At 39.3% G+C, this 21,803-nt stretch overlaps 1 protein-coding gene across 2 annotated transcripts in view; it reads right to left on the bottom strand.

The window, feature by feature from the left end:
• AGBL3 (AGBL carboxypeptidase 3) overlaps positions 1 to 21,803 on the bottom strand; it is a 70,835-nt gene that overhangs the window by 22,559 nt on the left and 26,473 nt on the right. The window contains exons 8-14 of one of the 2 annotated variants that reach the window (XM_081102232.1): positions 18,508 to 18,673; positions 17,227 to 17,353; positions 16,284 to 16,384; positions 15,956 to 16,062; positions 15,145 to 15,211; positions 3,480 to 3,566; positions 1,840 to 1,905 (exon numbers count right to left, since the gene is read on the bottom strand). In XM_081102232.1, coding sequence (XP_080958358.1) covers positions 1,840 to 1,905; positions 3,480 to 3,566; positions 15,145 to 15,211; positions 15,956 to 16,062; positions 16,284 to 16,384; positions 17,227 to 17,353; positions 18,508 to 18,673 — 721 coding nt within the window. Of the gene's footprint in view, positions 1 to 1,839; positions 1,906 to 3,479; positions 3,567 to 15,144; positions 15,212 to 15,955; positions 16,063 to 16,283; positions 16,385 to 17,226; positions 17,354 to 18,507; positions 18,674 to 21,803 lie in introns of those variants that run through there. The other variant, XR_013996590.1, reaches the window with a different exon arrangement.

Raw genomic sequence — 21,803 nt, 5'->3', positions numbered from 1 at the left:
GAAATAGGGTTAAAATTAGGTTGAAGAAAATCACTGATAGGACTTGATTTGATGATCTCTTAAATGTCTGCATTTTTAGCCCTCTTCCCTGGATTAAAATGATGCTGTGAACCATAACAAACTATTACATTTATCCCATAGAAAACCACCAGGCCAATATCCTTATGAATGTGATCTACAAATTTTAATCATAGGAATCTGTAATTATTTGTGCTGAAAGTCTTCAAAATTCATTATTAAATGTGTCCTAGTACAAGATGAAGTTAAAGTATTTTAAAAATAATTTACTACTATTATTTTGGGATGTATTGATGCCTTATAAGCAAAACATTAAAATAATCAAGAGCATAAATTTGAGCCATCCTCAGATGTTCACTTCAGTTAAGATGACCTTTTTCAGCCTTTTGTCAAAGATTACTAGAAAATAAATTTCAGGATCAACGAACTCCCATTCGTTTTTGGACACATTTAGAATATATGCAACATTCTGAAATGACCAAATGACGAGATTGCTTTCCATATGGAAAATCCAACATTAAATGCAGATTATGATTTCATAACAAGTTAAAAAGCTCCAATCAAGAAAGGTGAAAAAGCCACATAGATATTTCTGAGAAAAACCACCATGTGGATATGTTTATGAGAATTAAATAAATGTGTCTCACAATATCTACATACAAAAATAAATAAATAAAAATAAAAAACAAGCTCCCAAACACATCTACCTTGGTTTGGGTTCTATAAATGATTTAATATATTAAGATCAATTAGAGAGCTTGTTTCTTTGGTGACAGGCTGCATTATTTTAGTGAAGCCCCTTAGCCACCTGCAGTGTTAAGCTCCTAATTTTGCTCCTTAGGGGTGCAGACTTGGGTATGCCCACATTCACCCTGGGATGACAGTGGTTTTGACAGGGTGTCTCGGTCTCTTTCCCTGACCACAGCCAGCAATTAAGTTCCACTCATTTCTGGCCATTAGCTTTACAGTTTCAACAATGCCCTAGGGCAGTGGTCGGCAAACTGCGGCTTTCGAGCCACATGTGGCTCTTTGGCCCCTTGAGTGTGGCTCTTCCACAAAATACCGACTTCTGCACATGGGCCACGAAGTTTCAATTGCATTGAATGTGCGCGCCCGCACGTGGTATTTTGTGGAAGAGCCACACTCAAGGGGCCAAAGAGCCTCATGTGGCTCGTGAGCCGCAGTTTGCCCACCACTGCCCTAGAGTATACACTAGGGCATATATTATTGTACAGGCCAATCCAATCAAATTTGTGTTCCTTTGAAGGCATAGTTCCTGAGGTCAGCGTTTGAGATTTGTTCTGATCTCAGGTGGGCTCCTCCCAGCTGCCTCTTTGCCCATTTCTCTCTGGAAAATCAGCTGCCTTACTGTTTTGCTTAGCCTGTACTTCCAATGTACCTACCAATCCCCTCCCAATGCCTTTTACCATACCTGTATTGATTTTGAGAATGCCATGAAACTTGAATTTCTCCAGGACCTGTTGCAAATTAAGTCACTTGTTTGGGGGAGAGATTAGGACCTGTTTCATCTGGTTCTCCCCCAAGTCAAAGGTTCTGACCCGAGTGTCTCTGGAGCTGGGGGTGGAGACCATGACCTTCACCCCACTTTAGGAGCTGAGCTATAGGTGGGAAGAGGGCAGTAGTTTCTGGTCTTCTCTAAATTCGCCTTTCCAGTGTGGAACCACCACTTGACGAGCCAAAGCAAGGGCGATTAGGGCCAAAAATATTCTCAGTGATGTGGCACCCAAGATAGAGCCTCTTTTTCATGAATGGGGCCTGGGTAGAAGGAGGAACCCCCATTTCTAAATGGGCTGCACTCACCTGGAACGTAGCTTCAGCATTGGAGACAGAATAACTTTCCTGCGGAGACAGCTCTCTGACTTTTATCTGTGGGGAGAGGAGGCCCTGTGTCTGGGCTGAATTTGTCTACAGTCTCAGTCTCACTGCGGGGGGAGGGGGGAGGGGCAGGGAGGGGGGAGGAGGGTGAGGGGAGCAGGGAGTGTTGATTCAAACACCACGGACTTTCACTGTTTTTTAATCAAGTTGTAGACTTTCATAACTATATGTTTTTTTCATTTGCTGTATGTTCTTAGGGCCATTTCTAGAGATGTTATTTTTGTTGTTGTTATTTTAATTTTAGAAATCCATATTGAATCATTTCTGTCAACAGTAACATAGCATATGAGTATGTGAATGTTCGTTGTGATGGGGAAAGGAATGTTGGGATGACAGAGAGGCAGGGTGTTTATAACAAATAAAGACTTATTATAAAATGCTCAGTGTGTTTAAAATGCCCCATTATTGAGCGTGTTTTCCCTATCTGTGTGTGCTTGATTTTAGTCTTTAGCTCAGCCTCATAAAACCCAGTGTAAATTCACTGTTTAAATCATCCCTTAATCTTTTGTGTGTGTGTGATAAAATACACCACACATATAATTTACCATCTTAATCATTTTTAAGTGTAGAGTTCAATGTCCTTAGGTACGTTTATACTGCTGTGCAAACAATACCAGCACCCATCTCCAGAACTCTTTCATCTTCCCAAACTGAAACACTGTCCCCATGAAATACTCACTCCCCAGTCCTCCCTTAATCTTGACCAAAGGCTCAACTTTTTCATTGATAAGTAGCTGAATCCATTAGAAAGAATATTCTTTTTTTGGGTATCTTCTTACAAATTATAAGAAAATTACAATAACATATTGTGTAATTCAAACAACAGAGGTGCAAGCAGTGAAAAGTGAATGTGTTTCCATTTTCTAGAGATGATCAATGGTAAGTATGGCGTGTAGTCTTCCAAACATGGGAAAGTATAAAAACTATAAAAGTATAAAAGATTTCGGAGTTGGGAATAAAGATGACCTTATCAGTGTAACTAAAAAGTACAACAGAACTCAGGGGCTGTACCCCGAGAACTAGGGAATGCCACACTCTTTAGCTTTCACTTACTTTCTCTCGGGGGCAACACTGGCCTCCTGCTTTTTGACTTCTTTGTGGAAGAAATCTTTGAACCTCATTGTTTAAATGGTTGCTTTTTGTCTTGTTTTTAATAGTTCTCACCTACTTTTGCTAGTGAATGGGTCTGCAGAGCTCCCCTTCTGCCACGGTGGAAGCTAACCTCCCCGCACCATCTATACTTTTGTATTCCAATTTAATTTTTCTTAATTTTAATTTATTTTTTGCTATCCTGGATGCATCTTTCTCAGATGACTCAAATACTTTTCTGAGTAAGGTAAATATAAGTGAAATTTAAATATCACACCTAATAAGACCCACCTCTCATCTGTCAAGGTTCTTTTGTGCTTTTATAAACAGTAAATAAGATGAGAAAATATTTAATCATTAACTTTTCCTGAGGAATAATTAGGGAATGGGAAGTGTAAGAGGAAATAACTTGCTATTCTCTTGCAAACATTTTTTTCAGAAGCTGCTAACAACCAGATCAATGGATACTTATTTACCTCTCGCTCTTCTCTGGCATTTTTATGTCTTGCTAGGGTAGAATTTCTTTCCTTCTTTGTTCTCAGATGTTTTTTCTTGGCTTTTATCTAGGTAAAAGAATAATATTTAAAATCAACATTCCCAAGTTTTGGGCTCAATCCCCAGTGGGGAGCGTGCAGGAAGCAGCTAGCTGATCTATATTTCTCACCTCCACGTTTCTCTCTTTCTAAAATCAATAAAAACATTAAAAAAGAATAAACATGAATTAAAAAACTCAACATTTAATCAACACACTAAGGACAGTATATATGCAGACATAAAACATCCTAAGGCTACCATTTGTAAGAAGATTAAGTACTTTTCCTATTCCTCTATCTAAGCACAACTAAAAACACTGGGTATTATATACAAAATAAATATAAGAGGCTCTAAAAGGTGTAAAAAAGAAGACAAACTGGCGAGTGATCTGAGGAGCAGAGGAGCAACATGACCTTGAATAGTTTCCTGGGTTTTGTTTTTTGCCTCATACACTCAGCCTGAGAACTGGAGGAGCCAGCAACCCAGAAATGTCAATGATTTAAGAAATAATGGCTGAAAACTTCCCAAATTTGATGGAAGACATTAATGTAAACATCCAAGAAACTTAATGAACTCCAAGTAAGATGAAATAAAAAACGCCACACCAATTCCCTATAAATTTTAGGATTATTGGTGCTAGTTCTGAGAAGAATGCCATTGGTATTTTAATAAGGATCACACTGAATCTGTAGATTAGTTTGGGTAGTATGATCATTTTAATGATGTTAATCAGACAGTTAATCATAAGGTTTAACACATATGGGATCTAAAAAAACAAATAAAAACAAATAACATGGGGGCTGAGGACACATTTGTAATACCTTAACCAATAAGAAATTAAAAAATAAAATAAAACAAATAACAAACTGAAAGGGTTAAAGAGAATAAAACGAGGCAGAGAAAACTTATTGTGCTTAGCAGATATCTTGCAGAAAGCTTGCAGCCTTGAGCATGGCATAGCCCAGATAACCAGAAGACACCTGGCATAGGAGGAACTAAGGACGGACTGGACCCTTACATCAGCAGAATGGCTTGCAGCCAGCAAGGAGTAATAAAAATCTGCCTCACCCTTCATTCTCCACTGACTCCTTTTTTGTCTGACTCAGCCCATCTGCACCCAGACGCCTGAAATAAAAGCCTTTTGATACATTACAGCCTCATGTCATAGGTGCGTGACCTGGCCCACTCCAAACCTTTTACAAATAAAACAAAACAGATTCATAGAAACAGAGCTCAAATTGAAAATTGTCAGATGGAAGGGGGCTGGAAGGATAGGTAAAAAGGTCAAGGGGAGCCCTGACCGGTTTGGCTCAGTGGATAGAGCGTCGGCCTAGGGACAGAAGGGTCCCAGTTTCGATTCCGGTCAAGGGCATGTACCTTGGTTGCAGGCATATCCCCGGTCTGGGGTGTGCAGGAGGCAGCTGATGGATGTTTCTCTCTCATTGATGTTTCTAACTCTCTATCTCTCTCCCTTCCTCTCTGTAAAAAATCAATAAAATTTATAAAAAAAAAAAAAAAAGGTCAAGGGGAATATAATCAACTAGAGGCCCACTGCACGAAATTCGTGCAAGGGGTTTGGCCCCTGGCGCTGCGACTTCATCTGGAAGGTTGTCCAGAAGGATGTCTGGTCTAATTAGCATATTATGCTTTTATTATTATAGATAATACTGTGATGGGTTTGCACGGTGACATTGTAAGGAATATAAATGTCAAATCATTGTGTTGTTCACCTGAAACTAATATAATATTGTATACCAACTATACATAAATTTAAAAGACTTTAAAAACATATCTGCAATAAAAAAGCCCACATCAAGACACATTATAACCAAACTTTCAAAGTCAAAGAGAACAATAAAAGAGAATCTTGAAAGTAGCAAGAGGGATTACATGCAAGGGATTCTCAATAAGATCATTAGCAAATTTCTCATCAGAAACTTTGGAGGCCAGAAGACAGTGTGCCAATATATTTACAGCGCTTAAAGGGCGAAAAAAATGGGCAGAATAGTCCTTCAAAAAATAGGAAGAAATGAACACATTCTCAGAAATACAAAAGCTGAGGGTGTTCGTGACCTCTAGACCTGCCTTGCAAGAAATTTTCAAGGGAGTTGTGCAAGGTGAAATGAAAGGACACTAGTCAGTGTAACCTTGCAGAAAATTCATTTCTTTACTATGACTTTTTCTGCTTTCTTTTGAGTCAAACTTGTCTCACCCAGCACCCTGACTTACCTGCCCCCCTCTCCCTTGCAGGTGCACTCCCATAATCATTAAGCCCTGAGGACACTGAGGTTCCGACCAGCATCAAATAATCTTAGGAACAAAGCCTCAGGTCTGTTAACCCCCCGAGACAGAGTTTCTGTCAAACTAAAGATAACATCTAGACCACAACTGTGTTTCAGCTCCAGGCCCATAAAATTGGTGAAACCAGACAAAGCAACAGCCATGGATGACAACAGGGCCAGATGCACTGATCAACTATCTCTTCCCCTACCACTGACTAATCAGTAGAGACCACAATCCTGACCACAGCCCTAACTCCCTTAATCGTCATGATTAATGATTTCCCTCTCCTCTATAACCCATCCCTTGGAAGCCATCAGGGAGCCAGGTCTTTGAGCATTAGCTCACCTGTCTCCAGGCAAGGGCCACTTCCTGAAATAAACTCTTATTTTCTTTGCTGCAAACTCAGGTTTGTGTCTTATTGGGCTTTCGGGAAAACGGACCCTTTTAGTCTGGTAACAGCAGTAACTTGAAGGTATATGGAGAATTAAGGATCTTAATACAGTAAAGACAATTTATAAAAGCTAGTGTTATTGCAACAATAGTTTGAAACAGCACTTTGTTTTCTACATGGTAAGTGACTAACATTTAAAGAAAAAGCCCCACTATTATTAGTGTAAAAGCTAGTACTACTGTAACTTTGGTTTGTAAGTCCAAATATTATTTTTTAAGTATATTTTTATTGATTTCAGAGAGGAAGGGAGAGGGAGAGAGAGATAGAAACATCAATGATGAGAGAGAACCATTCATAGGCTGCTTCCTGCACGCCCCCTATTGGGCATGGAGCCTACAACCTGGGCATGTGCCCTGACTGGGAATCAAACCATAATCTCCTAAAGGTTCATAGATCGACACTCAACCATTCAACCACTGAGCCACCCCTTGAATTTTGTTTTCTACATAATTTAAGAGACTAATACATTTAAAGAAAGTATTAGTGTATGTTTTGGGGCACACAGTATATAAATATGTGATTTTTGACATTGACAACCGAAGTGGTGGGATTGCAGCTGTAGAGCAGACTTTTTGTACACTATTGATGGTAAGCCAGACTAAGTTACAATTAGAGTGTTATAAGTTTAGGATATTAAACATAATCCCCACAATGAACACAAAGAAAATACCTATAGAATAGACACAAAAGGAAATGAGAAAGGAATTTAAACACTTCACTACAAAAAAATCAGCTAAACACAAATGAAGACAGTGATGTGATCTGAGTGACAAAAATGCTGTAAGACACATGGAAAACAAACAGCAGAGTGAGAGAAGTAATTCCTTTGTATCAGTAAGTATTTTCATTATAAATGGATTAAACTTTCCAGTCAAAAGACAGATATTCGCAGAATGGATAAAAACACATGATCCAATTATATGCTGTCTATAAAAGACTCAAAAGAACCAAAATACAAACAAGTTGAAAGTGAGAGAATGGAAAAGATATCTCATGCAAATAGGAATCAAAAGAGAGCAGGGATGGTGATACTAATATCAGACAAAATGGACTTTAAATTTAAAAATATTATGAGAAAAAGGACACTAAATATTAATAAAAGGTTCAATATGGCAAGAAGATATAACAATTATAAACATTTACATATCTACTGCCAGACCATTAAAATTTATGAAGCAAAATGGACAGAAGTGAAGAGAGAAGTAGACAGTTCTACAATGGTTGGAGCCTTCCATACTCACTCATGATGATAAAACAGACAGAAGATATATAAGGAAGTAGAGGATTTAATGCAGTAGCATATGAATAATATAGAAATTGATACCTAGAAGTATGATACTGTCCTAATAAAAACCTAAACCCTGTGACAAACATTGGCTGGCTAACAACAGGTGGTGTAGAAACTGTTACAGGAAGCTAGACAAATAGTGGCGCAGTTATGTAGAGGTGATGCATTTAATAAAACTGTCTCCTAAAATGTGAAAGACAGAAAATGTACCTAACAGACCTGGGTCATTGGACACAGAGATTTTGAGGCAGAATGTTTACAATATGAGTTGGTTGTTGCTCGCTTCATTTGATAAGTTGCTACTTTTTGTCCAAAAATATTTGGACAAAAGAACTGAACTGAGAGGGAAAACGGAGCCCCCAATTTGAGAATTTGAAGGCTGGTTTCAACATAGCCTTAAGGCAAAAAATCAAAGTGATGGCTTTGATGTTTGTGGTAGATAATCGCTAGGATGGCCTCTAATGATCTCCATCTCCTAGCATCCATGCCCTTCTATAATCCTCTCCCTTTGAGGGTGGGCTCAACCTAGTGACTCACTTCTAATGAATGGAATATGGCAATAGTAATGGGATTCTGCTTCTGAGATTAGGCTGCAAAGATACTGCTGCTTCTCTCGTGTGTGCCCTCTCTTGCTCTTGCTTGCTCAGTCTGATGGAAGCCGGTTAGGCGTTGTGAGCCGCCTTATGGAGAAGCACACATGGAAAGAACCAAGGGAGACTTTCAGCCAACAGCCAGCAAGAAACTGAGGCCCTTACATTCTATAAGGGACTGAATCTTGTCAATAACCATGTGAGTGAACTTGAAAACTGATCCTCAGTCAAGCCTTCATGTGAGACCACCGCCTGATCAGCACCTTCACTGTAGCCTTTGAGAGACCTCAGAAGCACCCAGCTAAGCCACTCATGCATTTCTGACCTACATAAAGTATATGATACATGTTTGCTGTTTTAAGTGCTAATGTTGGGGTAATTTTTTACTCAGCGATAGAACACCAATACAAGATCTGTCTAAGTCCGTTTGGCTGCTATAATAAACTACCACAGACTGAGTGACTTATAAATAACAGAAATGTATTTCTCATAGTTCTAGAGGCTGGAAGGTTGAGATCAGGGTGCCAGTATGGTCAGGTGAGAGCTTTCTTTTGAGTTGTAGACTTCTTGTTGCATCGTCAAGAAGGGGCTAGGGAACTCTCTGGGTTTGTCTTATAGGGCACTATTCCACTCGTGAAGGATCTGCCTTTATGACCTAGTCACCTTCCAAAGGCCCCTCCTATCCCCACTTTCTAGCACCATCATATTGGGCATTGTAATTCCAATATATGCATTTGGGGGCGGGACAAAAATATTCAGACCACAGCAGTCAACCTCTGTTCCCCCAAATTCATGTCCTTCTCTCATTCAACATACATTCTTTTCATCTCAACAACCCCAAAAGTCTTGACTCATGCCACCATCGACTCTAAAGTCCAAAGTCTCCTCTCAATATCATCTAAATCCGATATGGCTGAGACTCAAGGTATCATTCCTTCTGAGGTAAAGTTCTTCTCCAGCTGTGAACCTCTGAAACCAAATGAGTTATGCACTTCCAAAACACAATGGTGAGAAGGGCCTAGGACAGGGGTGGGCAAACTTTTTGACTCGAGGGCCACAATGGGTTCTTAAACTGGACCGGAGGGCCGGAACAAAAGCATGGATGGAGTGTTTGTGAGAACTAATATAAATTCAAAGTAAACATCATTACATAAAAGGGTTCGGTCTTTTTTTTTTTTTTTAGTTTTATTCATTTCAAACGGGCCAGATCCGGCCCGTGGGCCGTAGTTTGCCCACGGCTGGCCTAGGACATACATTCCCATTCCAAAAGGAAGAAACAGGAAAGAAGGATGAGGTGACAGGTCCCAAGCAAGCTCAAAACCTATAAAATTCAATGAGATCTTAGGCTCAAGAACACTCCTCTCTGGCTTCATGTTCTGGACCCACTGGCGTGGCAACATCACTCCTACAGCTTGGCAGAGTGCTGCTCACGCCCAGCTCTCTGTTGGGGCCCTGCCCACACCACAGCTCATAGCTCTAGGTGGTTTACCTCCACGGCCTCTGTTGGAGGCTGTCTGCCCTAAAACCTCGGTGGTGGTGGCCCTGATAAGCTCTTAGTTACCTCCAGGCCTTTTTTTTTTTTAAATCTTGTTATGAAGAACAGCACACATTCACATGAAAAAGCTCTATGGCAGTGGTTCTCAACCTTCCTAATGCCACGACCCTTTAATACAGTTCTTCATGTTGTGGTGACCCCCAACCATAAAATTATTTTTGCTGCTACTTCATAACTAATTTTGCTACTGTTATGAATCGTAATGTAAATATCTAAATATGCAGGATGTATTTTCAGGGGTCGCAACCCACAGGTTGAGAACCACTGCTCTATGGGATCCTACTGACAGCCTTCCTTTACGCTGTCCTGTCCCTATCCCCTTCAGTTCAAACCGGCCATATCCTGCCGAGATGGCTGATTAGTTCTATGGTTCACACCCACACTAATCAATCAATCAATCTATCTATCTATCTATCCATCCTATCTAATAAAAGAGAAACATAGTAATTAGCGTATGACCGCTACCCTTCCCAGTGGCTAATCAGGGCGATATGCAAATTAACTGCCAGCCAAGATGGTGGCCGGCAGCCAGGCAGCTTGAAACTAACATGAGGCTTGCTTGCTTCAGTGACGGAGGAAACCAACGTTACTCGCCTGCCTTGCCGGCCTCTGAGCCTGCAGTTTGAAACATTGTAACAAATATAGAAGCTAAACAAAACCCCAGAAACCTGCTTTTAGCTAGCCGGGATCTCAGAGCTGGAGTTATACATTGTTTCAATTATAGAACCCAAACAAACCAGATACCTGTTTTCAGCAGCAGAGGCCTCAGAGCTGGAGCCAGAGCTAAAGCTGGCCCAGAATAAAAAAAGAAAAAAGAAAAAAAGGAGCGGTTGGGAGCTTCAGTCCCAGCCTGAAAACAGCCCTCAGCCTCTCACCCAGACTGGCCAGGCACCCCAGTGGGGACCCCCACCCTGAAGGGTGTGTGACCAGCTGCAAACAGCCATCATCCCCTCACCCAGGCTGGCCAGGCACCCCTGTGGGGACCCCCACCCTGGTCCAGGACACCCTTCAGGGCAAACCAGCCAGCCCCACCCATGCACCAGGCCTCAATCCTATATAGTAAAAGGGTAATATGCCTCCCAGCACTGGGATCAGCGGAGCTGCGAGGCCTCCCAGCACCGGGATCAGCGGAGCCGAGAGGCCTCCCGGCACCGGGATCAGCGTGACAGGGGGCAGCGCCCAAACCCCCTGATTGCCCTGCGGCTCTGTGTGTGACAGAGCGCGGGGCCACAACCTCCCTATCCGCCCTGCTCTGTTCGTGACAGGGGAAGGCGCCCCAACCTCCTGATCAGCCCTGCTCTATGCCTGATACGGGGGAGCTCCCCAACACCCTGATCGCCCTGCGGCTCTGTGTGTGACAGCTTGCGGTGCCCCAAACCCCTGATCGGCCCTGCTCTGTGTGTGACAGGGTGCAGCGCCCCAACCCCCCCTGCCCCCCCCCACACACACATGGGCCCTGCTCTGTGTGTGACAGGGTAGAGCCATAACCTCCCCATCGGCCCTGCCCTGAGTGTGAGAGTGGCGGCACCCCAACCCCCTGATCGGCCCTGCTCTGTGGGTGATAGAGGGCGGCGCCCCAACCCGCCCTCCCGCCACGGGCCCTGCTCTGTGTGTGGTGGGGTAGAGCCATAACCTCCCCATCGGCCCTGCCCTGAGTGTGAGAGTGGCGGCGCCCCAACCCCCTGATCGGCCCTGCTCTGTGGGTGATAGAGGGCGGTGCCCCAACCCCCTGATCCACCCTGCTCTGTGTGTGACAGGGGGCGGTGCCCCAACTCCCCTATCGGCCCTACTCTGTGAGTGACAGGGGGGAACTCCTCAACCCGCTGATGGGCCCTGCACTGTGCGTGACAGGGGGCAGCACCCCAACCCCCTGATTGGCCCTGCTCTGTGCGTGACAGGGGGTGGCGCCGCAACCTCCCCATCAACCCTGCCTTGAGTATGACAGGGGGCGGTGCCCCAACTCCCCAATCGGCCCTACCCTGAGCATGACTGAGGGTGGCATTTTAACCTCCCAATCCGCCCTGCTCTGTGCATGACATGGGGCGGCGCCCCAACTCCCCAATTGGCCCTGCTCTGAGCCCGACCAGGGGCTGCACCTAGGGATTGGGCCTGCCCTCTGCCACCCGGGAGCAGGCCTAAGCCAGCAGGGTGTTATCTCCCGATGGGTCCCAGACTGCGAGAGGGCACAGGCCAGGCTGAGGGACCCCCCCTTCTCCCCGAGTGCACAAATTTTTGTGCACCGGGCCTCTAGTTTATTTATATAAAAGGCTAATATGCTAAGTGTCCATCTGACTGGTCGCTATGATGTGCACTGACCACCAGGGGGCAGACGCTCAATGCAGGAGCTGCCGTGACAAGTTCTGGCCATTTACAAAGAAACAGCACTGTGGACCTGGCGCCCACAAAGCAACACTCAGCTTCCCCCAAGTGGGACACAGGCCCCACCACCACCACAGAGCAACAGCCCACCAAGTCACAGCCAACGTTGCCAAGACCTCATGGCACTAAATGTGCTCACTGCCCAGCCCAGCCCAGAAACAGTCACTGTGGGCACCAGGTAATGATGTCAGGCAGCAACGCCTGGTTTTCTCTCCCTAGCAACTAGCCTCCTTGGAGTTTCTTCAGCCCAGGAACACAACTTGCTTTATAGCCAGGTGGAAACATTTTACACTTTAACCAAATGTCTGTGAAGCATTTTCCCGTGCCTCATCTCATTTGATCCTCACAGAAGTCCTGGAGTAGGTATATAGGAGATTCGGTGGAATCCTATTTTCTTTTCATTAGCCAGAAAACGGAGATTTAGAAAGTTTAGAAACTTGACCCGAATGAAAAGCAGTAAGAAATGGTGGACCTTGAAAACGACTTCATGTTTTCTCACTGCACAGAATATAGTCAAACACTGCTGCAATTAAATATTTTACCCTTTGTTCTCCCTGTGGGATCTACAATAATGATCTGCTTCGTGTTGATAATTACTGTTGTGTTGTTGACAACTGCCTGAAAGAGAAGTTGGGGTGCTTCATTGGGCTGGAAAAAGTTTAGCTAAATCAGAAAGCAGGTCTAATTAAGCAAGTTTATTCTAAATATATAAAAGGCTAAGTTAACTCGCACATGCATGATACAAATAAAGCTCTCACTGTGGCCAATCGCACATGTGTGTTTTGATCTGTCATTGTTAATCGTGAGTTTGGTTGACACTTCTATTATAGAGAAAGGGTGATTAGTGATATTAAAATATTTCTTCTAGCCCTAACTGGTTTGGCTCAGTGGATAGAGCATCGGCCTGCAGACTGAAAGGTCCCAGGTTCGATTCCGGTCAAGGACGTGTACCTTGGTTGCGTGCACAACCCCAGTAAGGGGTGTGCAGGAGGCAGTTGATCGATGTTTCTCTCTCATCGATGTTTCTAACTCTCTATCCCTCTCCCTTCCTCTCTGTAAAAATCAATAAAATATATTTTTAAAAAAATATTTCTTCTAATTAATTTCCTTTCAATGTGCAAGAATTTGTGCACTGGGACACTAGTCTCCTTATAAAAAGGTTGGTCCTCTACTCCAAACATGTCAAACTTGTGGCCCACGGGCCATATGCAGCCCACAACAAATATTTTTGCGGCCCAGTCAATATAATGGTATGTAAGAAACATTTTAATAAAAATGTCCTAACTTAATTTTTATGATATCCTGTTATACATAATTATTAATAATGAACTATTATTAACAACGTTCACTAATGACTGATTACTATATTTGTATTGCATTCAATTCCCTTATGTGCCTTATGCACAGATGCACCATTTTTCTCCACTAATACTAGCAGCGAATATTTTAGCAGCGGATTGCCATGTCATTAGTCTTGGACTGACTTTTTTGGTGTACGCAACAGGAAGTATTTTCCTTTTGGAGAACAAGAAAAATATGTTTGTGTTACACTTATTAATTTGTGCAATTATGCAGTGTCTGGTAAGTTAATGTTCAAGAAAAATATTAATTTTTATTAAAATAGTCTATTATTTTATGTTAACAATTACTCATTTATTTCAGCCCTTTGTATTCAGCATGCCTCTATTGAAATAAACATATGTTTCTATGAAAATTGAAGCTTTTGTTTTTTTGCAGCCCATATAAACTTAAACCTTGTTTATTTGGCCTGCCCTATCCTTTGAGTTTGACATGCTTGCTCTACACCCTACTATCTCTTCTGAAGACTTACCTCCTCCCTCTCTCGCTCCCTCCCTCTCTCCCTCCTTCCCTCCCACACACTCTTCTTCCTTCCTTCCTTCCTTCCTTCCTTCCTTCCTTCCTTCCTTCCTTCCTTCCTTCCTTCCTTCTTTCTCTTTCTGTAATATGGACAGGCTGAGAATTTTCTAAATCTTTATGTTCTGGTTCCTTTTTGCTTAGCAATTCCTTGCTCAATTCATTTCTCTCTTCTTACATTTTACTATAAGCAGTCAGGAGGAACCAAGCTGCTCCTCCAACACTTCTCAGTTAACACTTCTCACTCTTATCAGTCACAGGTTCTACTTTCCACAAAACACTAGAACATAAATACAGTTTGGCCAAGTTCCCTGCCAGCTGATAGCAAGGACTGCATTTTCTCCACTGTCCAGTAACATGTTTCTCATTTCTGCTTGAGACGCCCCCATCAGAATCACCCTTAACAGTCACATTTCTACCAACATTCTGCATACGATCCTTTATGTATTCTCTACAATTCCCCTCTTTTCTTTCTGAACTCTCACCACAATCTTGTTTAAAATCCCTTCATGGCAATATCAGCATTTTCTAACATGCCCTTCAAAACTCTTCCAGCCTCTACCCATCAGCCAGTTTCAAAGCTACCACCACATTTGTAGGCATTTGTTATAGCAGTGCCAAGAGAGTGCTATCTTAGTCAACTCCTAATAGCATTACACTGGGATCAGGGTCTAAACATGCATACTTGGTAGGGGACACATACATTCAGTAGGTAACACCACCTAAAGTCTCTTCCACTCTAATCTCCATAAACACTTGTCTCTTATGTCATATATCTTACTTACTTGAAAGGGAAGGATTTTTGTCTTATTTTATTCACTGTATTATCCCTAGAGCATACAGCTGAAGTCAACATATGGTTGTTAAGTAAATGAATAAGCGAATATTGGACTAGCAGTCAGGTGATGTATGTGCTATGCTACCAACTCCCATTAACAACTGGTGGGTTTTTGAGAATGAATTTAATCTCTCTGGATATTAACTGTTTTCATCTATAAAGTAAGAGCGCTAAGAAATCATAAGGTTAGAGAATTCTATGATTAAAGATATGGTACATAATCAGAGAATCACAATTACAGCTACACAATAATCATACAACTGTAACCTCCCCCCCCCCCCGATTGTTAGTCAAATAAGAGTACCTATTTAGCATATACATACCATATGCAGAAATTTTCAATCATACCTGAGAAGTTAACTTGAGAATGTAACTCTGAGACTCATTCGATTCTGAACTGTCAGAGCCTCGGCTACTACAAAAAAATAATAAATTATTATTTTAATTTACAGAATGTTTTGGTGCCATTTTAAAATTGCAACAGTTACTTTTGCTTTATTACTTTACTGGAATGGTTGAAATAGTTCTAATTCTGAGAAGAATGTTTACAAAGGTGGTATATATGTTTGGTAGTTCTAGGCATCTTAGGGTATTAGAAGAATAATGACTGAAATTGATTGGAACAAAACAAATATAAACAAATCCCTGAATTCAAAATGATACTCTACACCTGCAAATAAACTTATTAGTTACCACTGGAGGTTACAGGGGCACTAACTCAAAGTCTGAAAATTTATAAATAAAGGGGAAGAATCAAATATTTATTCTGCCTTTTCTATAGGACCTATACTAAAATTAGTACCTCTTTTCTTCCAAAAACTTTCCCTTAGCACTAAATTTTGTACTTATTGTTCACTAATGTGAGTATTTATGTGACATCTTTTTAAATGTGTCAGTTCTCTGTGGGTAATTATAGCATTAAAAAATTTGAGTATGTCTTTTATGTATAGTACATAGTAGGCGCTCATTTAATATTATTTGACTAAATGAATAAGTAAAGTCTTGATGAGATCTGGCCAAAGTAATGTGCACGGGAAAATTTTTTTTCCACCTTTAGTCAGTATTTTCAGTTGAGACCGACAATTATATCCTAGAAATATTATAAGTAACACAGTAAAACAGCACACCAAATTACATTACTTCCACCATCTTGACTTACCTAGACTCCACTGTAATTTCTTTCAAAGAAGTATCTGAATCATCAAGGACTTTTTCCAAGTTTATATGTTTTTGCATTTCTTCTAATTCTTTTAGGCACTGATAATACTAGGGGAAAATAATAAATGAGTTAATAATAAAATAACTTTATTTCCTAATTAAATTAATTGAATATTTATAGACTCCTGGAACAAAAGCTACTGGGACATCAACTATCAAAACACCCTGAACACTGTTGTTAGGAAATTAAAAGGAATAAACTGTCATAGTCTCATAGGCAGGTTATGTTAGCTGGTAGACTGGAGTGTTACCAAATGGACTTTACTTACCTTAGTTCGGTCTGGATCACAATAGTCCAAGAGAGAATCACAAAAATGATACCCCATTGACTCCAAATCTTTTGTGTTGAAATGAGTGCCTCGTTTATCACCTAAAACATCAATAAGTTAATCTACCCTTGAGGATGACTTAATTTTTCCTTAGCAGGTAGGCCTAAGTTATAAAACAAAGCATAAACAGAACATCTGATATGAAAGTTATGGAATACTTGGTTACCAGTGATAAACAACCTAATAATCACGTAAAGAAAAAGTTGGGTAATGATTTTAATGTTTTCATCATCAATATTTTATCAGATTCAAGATGCTTTAAAAACTAGTAAAAAATTATGTGTAGATGTCCAGCTTTCTTTTGAATTGATACATTTTCTAAAAATGTGACAATTATCTTAATATGAAGTATTGTAAGGACATGATAGATGTGACTAAAAGATTTCTTAAATGGAACTACATTTATTTTTAGTTCAAGGAACCAAGTGCTTCCATTAAAATATAAATTGACCAAAAAGACAACAAACAAACCAATTAAAAAAACATCAGTCTATTTGCCTTACAAATAGTAAGTCCACTAGAAACAGTTCTATCCTGATATTTTAAGTACGAGCATTGCTTTTTCTGAAATCATTAGTAACCTGTAAAAACAACCACCACCACCAAGCAATCCAAGCAATTAAGAATTAATTCATGAAACAACCAATTAGGTATTCTATCTGCAAGCTAAAACTTCCTATTCTTACAAAGGGAAATGAGAAATAGAGGTACATATATAGTGGTAATTTGTTTATTCATCCCATTAATAGCATTGATTAGATATCAGTAGGCATTAAGTGGGAATAAAGTGCTCACTATTAAACTATCTACATTATTAATCTTACATTAAAAATGTCTCTGGTTTAAAACTCCAAGAGCCATGAATGAGAACACTTGGTCTTACCCAGAGTAGATCCACAAAAAGTGGCCTCCATGGTAAAGCTGTTCCTGATTCCCATTTTCCACATCACCACCCTGCCGGTTCCTTCTTTGCTCCTCTGAACATTAAACTTGCAAGCTGAGAATGAAAACTGGAAAGAAGCAAATGAACAAGACCCATCTTTTTTTATGACAACAATGTCTTTTTAGGAAGTAGAGTTGAAAATGGAAAAGCAGTTGTGCAAAAGCAGTAATTCTCTCTAATACTTCAGGAGCTGCTTTTATTTCCTGACCAATGGAAATAAATCATACGTAATTCAAATATAGAAATGACATATTTACATTTCTAAGGACTACAGATTTAAATTCTAGCAATAAATTTTACTTTTTAGCTATACATAGCATATACATTCAAAACCAGTTCAATAATTCTTGATACTGATGGGTAAGATCTTATACGACTAAAAATTATAGAAGGGGCTTAAACATATTTAGGAATGAAGATTAATGTTATAGATTTTCAGAATAGAATAAAGATGCTTTATTTTCATGTGGAAGATCATTTGAAAGCTGCCTGAAAAACTGTTATATCTACAAAGTTTTTGTCATTTTATTTTTAAATTAACATATAATAAATGACTTTCTTGTGTTCCATTCTATTAATTTTTAACATATGTGTAGATGATAAGCATAGAAAAAATGCCATCACTTCTAAAAAAACTCCTTTATGCTATCCCTTTGCAGTTACAAGTATTTCATTTCTTTTGGAGTTACAGTAAATGGTATTGTTTTTAATTTTAGTTTCTAATTATGAGTATATAGAAATTAAATTGTTTTTTGTGGGTTGACTGTGTATCCTATGACATTACTGAAGTCACTTGTTTTTTATGGATTGCTTTGGATTTTCTATGAAGACAACTTCTTTATTACTTCTTTCTTCCCAACCTATCTGCCTTTTATTTCTTTTTTTTGCTTTATTATACTTGTTAGAACCTCCAAGAAAAGACAAACTGAAGGGGTAAGAGTGGATATCTTTGACTATTCTTGACTTTAGGAGGAAAACAATCAGGTGTATTTTTCGTTGTTGTTTTTTTACCATTAAGTACAGTGGCAGGATAATGGGTATTTTCTTCTTCATATTTCAAATTACCGGCTACTAAACATTCTACATAGTTGCTTTCTTATGGTCAACTATAAAACCAGGCCAAATTAATAAAAAATAAATTTACTGAATAAGATCTTCCATTTTGCTGTCTCACGTGGACATTTGTTTAGTGAAAGTAGTTAAATCTTAAAAAGTGCTTACTTTATCTGGACAGTTTTTGCTCATCATAAGTGGGAAGATTCGCTGCTGTAAATACAATGCTTTATTACACTTATCACTTCCGCCACAGCCATACATGAAGATGTTCTCTTTCCTGCTATGGCCATGAAGGTCACAGTATAAAATAACCTCTCGTTTCTCCATCAATCTACCGAGAAGAAAAAGGTAAGTTACTAAATATTACCTCTGCATTTCTCTTTCATGGGTGTAACTATGGATTTATAAGTCTAACATCCAAATAAATAGAATTACCTATATACTAGCTTTCAATTTATCTTTATACTGCATATTACTATTAATATACAATTTTAAATGTCTGAAATAATTTTCCATTAACCATATATAAAATACAAATGCCTTCCATTACAAAAGGACAAAATTTACCTTATTCCCAATCCTTTTTCCAACAGGATTTGGTATGTAATTCTGACTTTTTGTTGTACACAGAAAATAGTTCTCTGCCATCTTTCTCCATTAACTCTCACATAGATATTTCTGACAGGAATACCTTCTTTCTTCATCTTTGTAAATGCAAACACTACCCCTCATCCCCAAGACTGATCTCATGTCTCATTTCCTCTCTACCTAGTCAAGACTATAGAGCTGTCCTTTTTCTGAACTCCTGTAGCACTTAATATTGGTACTATTTACTTGGCACCTGCAAAGGAAAGTTTTCATATTTTTGATATTTAATCTTGTTAAGGGCAGGGAATGCTTTAAGTCATCCAGAACAGTGCTATGCACACAAATACCCAAAATATTTGTTAAAAGTTGAGTGCCTTATGACTTGGTGCTGAAGCCAATGAATTAATCCTTGATTAATGTGCTAAATATTCTGAGAAAAATGGTCCTAAAGTTTGAATTGACTTATTTTTCTGGTAAATTTAAATAAATAATTTAAGAAAATTATTAAATATTATTAAGAGCATGATCCTTAGCTTGTATAATTTAGGCATTCAATAAATATTAAAGTAATAAAAAATAAGCCCGCTTACCCCCCCCCCCCCAATTGATGGCTTTCAAAAGGGAAAAAAGTGGTGGTTGTGTGGTGGTAGAATTATGGGCATTTTGGCCTTTTCTTTCTTTTTTAAAAAATATTTTTATTGATTTCAGAGAGGAAGGGAGAGGGAGAGAGAAAGAGAAACATCAATGATGAGAATCACTGATCAGCGTCTCCTGCACACCTCACACTGGGGATTGAGCCTGCAACCGGGTATGTGCCCTGATCGAGAATCCGAGCTGTGACCTGGTTCATAGGTCAACGCTCAACCACTGAGCCATTCGCTGGGCTGCCTTCTTTCCATAACTCTAAACTTTATACAACATTATTACATTATTTAAGTAATAAAAATTTCATATATTATTTGTTATAACTTGAAGGATAAATACCAAAATGTTAGTAATGGTCTTTATAGTAGTATGAAATGTTTTACAGTCGTCTCCCCCTTAACTTCAGGGGATATATTCCAAGACCCCAGTGGATGCCTGAAACCTCGGATAGTACCACCTCTATATGTACTATGTTTTTCCCTCTATATGCATATACTTTAGGGCATCTCTTTGGCATATTCAAATCGCCAGCATCACTACTCTTGTGCTTTGGGGCCACTATTAAAATAAAAGTGACGTGAACACAAGCACTAGATACCACCACAGTCAATGTGATAGTGAGATGGCTACTAAGTGAATAACAGGAGGGTAACATATACAGCATGGATACGCTGGACAAAGGGGTCATTCATGTCCCAGATAGTACAAGGCGAGATTTCATCATGCTACGCAGAATGGTGTGCAATTTAAGACTTACGAATTATTTATTTCTGAAACTTTCCCATTTAATACTTTCAGACTGCAGCTGACTACAGGAAACAAACTATGTAAGTGAAATTGCAGATGGTAGACTACTGTATTTTATAACAAAAATATTAAAACCTAAAGCCAAAACTTTCAAAGCATAGCTTGAATTAGAAATAATATCCTTTGAACTATAGTGAAATTTCGTATTGAAGTCAGTTACAGGTATTAAATTATTGCCCCTTTCTCATTTGGTGCCCAACATATTCAAATTAATAACAGATCAACATAAAGTTACTGAACAACATTTCAAGTTTTTAGAGAACTAGATTATAAAACAAGACTATCATGTGAGATCCTTAAATATGAAATATACTGCACATTTTTAAACCAACATTTTCTCAATTTTAGTGGTCTGTTTCTTGTGAGTCAAAAGAAACCTTTACTTCTAAATAATTAATTCCCAAAGAAATGTTATTACTTCTGAAGTAAAACAAGATTTTAGGGTCTCTTATCTATTTGTTTAAATCATTTTAGAAACAGTTTGACTATTTCTTACTCACAGGTATTTTAATACTCTATACTAAAACCTACTCTCTCTAATTCTCATATTTTTTTAACAGCTTTTTTTCTTTTTTTTTATATTTAGGAAACACTGAATACTTTTAAAGCTTTCGATGTTCCAGATTTTATCTGGGTACTTTAGTAACAATAACTTCATTTAATCCTCCCATCTATGAGGTAAGTATTATTGTTCACATTGTATAGATGATAAAATTGAGGTTTAGATTTGTTTTTAAATCCTCACCTGAGGATATTTTTCCATTGATTTTTTAGAGAGAGTGAAAGAGAAGGGAAAGACAGAGAGAAATAGTGATGATAGAAAAACACATCTATTAGTTGCCTCCTACATACGCCCTGACCACGCTTCAAGCTGGGGAGGAGCCTGCAACTGAGCTACATGCCCTTGATAGGAATCGAATCGGGGACCCTTAGGTCCGCAGGCCGATGCTCTATCCACTGAGCCAAACTTGCTAGGGCTAGATTTGTTTTTAAATTGCTCAAGGTCACACAGTTAGAAAATGATATAATGGGGATTCCAATCTGATATGTTTATCTCCAGTTCCATACACTTAATCTAATCATTCAACAAAAATTTTAAATATTATGTGCATTTTACTGTTCTGAATTCTTTGGAAAATTTAAAGTTGTTCAATTTTTCTAGGGACAAATAAGGATATTTATGAAAATTTTAAATAACTATGTAACCTGTTAATCAAAAGACTCATCATAGAGCAATATATGATCAACATTAGTGCCAGAAGGCTCTATGAGATGTAAAAAACTTTCACATATAAGGGATTCAAGGATCCCAAGGTAAACATCAGTGCTACCATCAGCTTTACCAAGAAATCAAATTCGGGATATGCAAACTATTAGTTTCACGAAGCCATTATAATGTCTTAGAGTCGGTATCATTATTT

Source organism: Myotis nattereri, assembly GCF_964212035.1.
Source record: "Myotis nattereri genome assembly, chromosome: 11".
Lineage (NCBI taxonomy): Eukaryota > Metazoa > Chordata > Mammalia > Chiroptera > Vespertilionidae > Myotis > Myotis nattereri.
The sequence above is the reverse complement of the archived record's forward strand: the minus strand, read 5'-3'. Positions and strand labels throughout refer to the sequence as shown.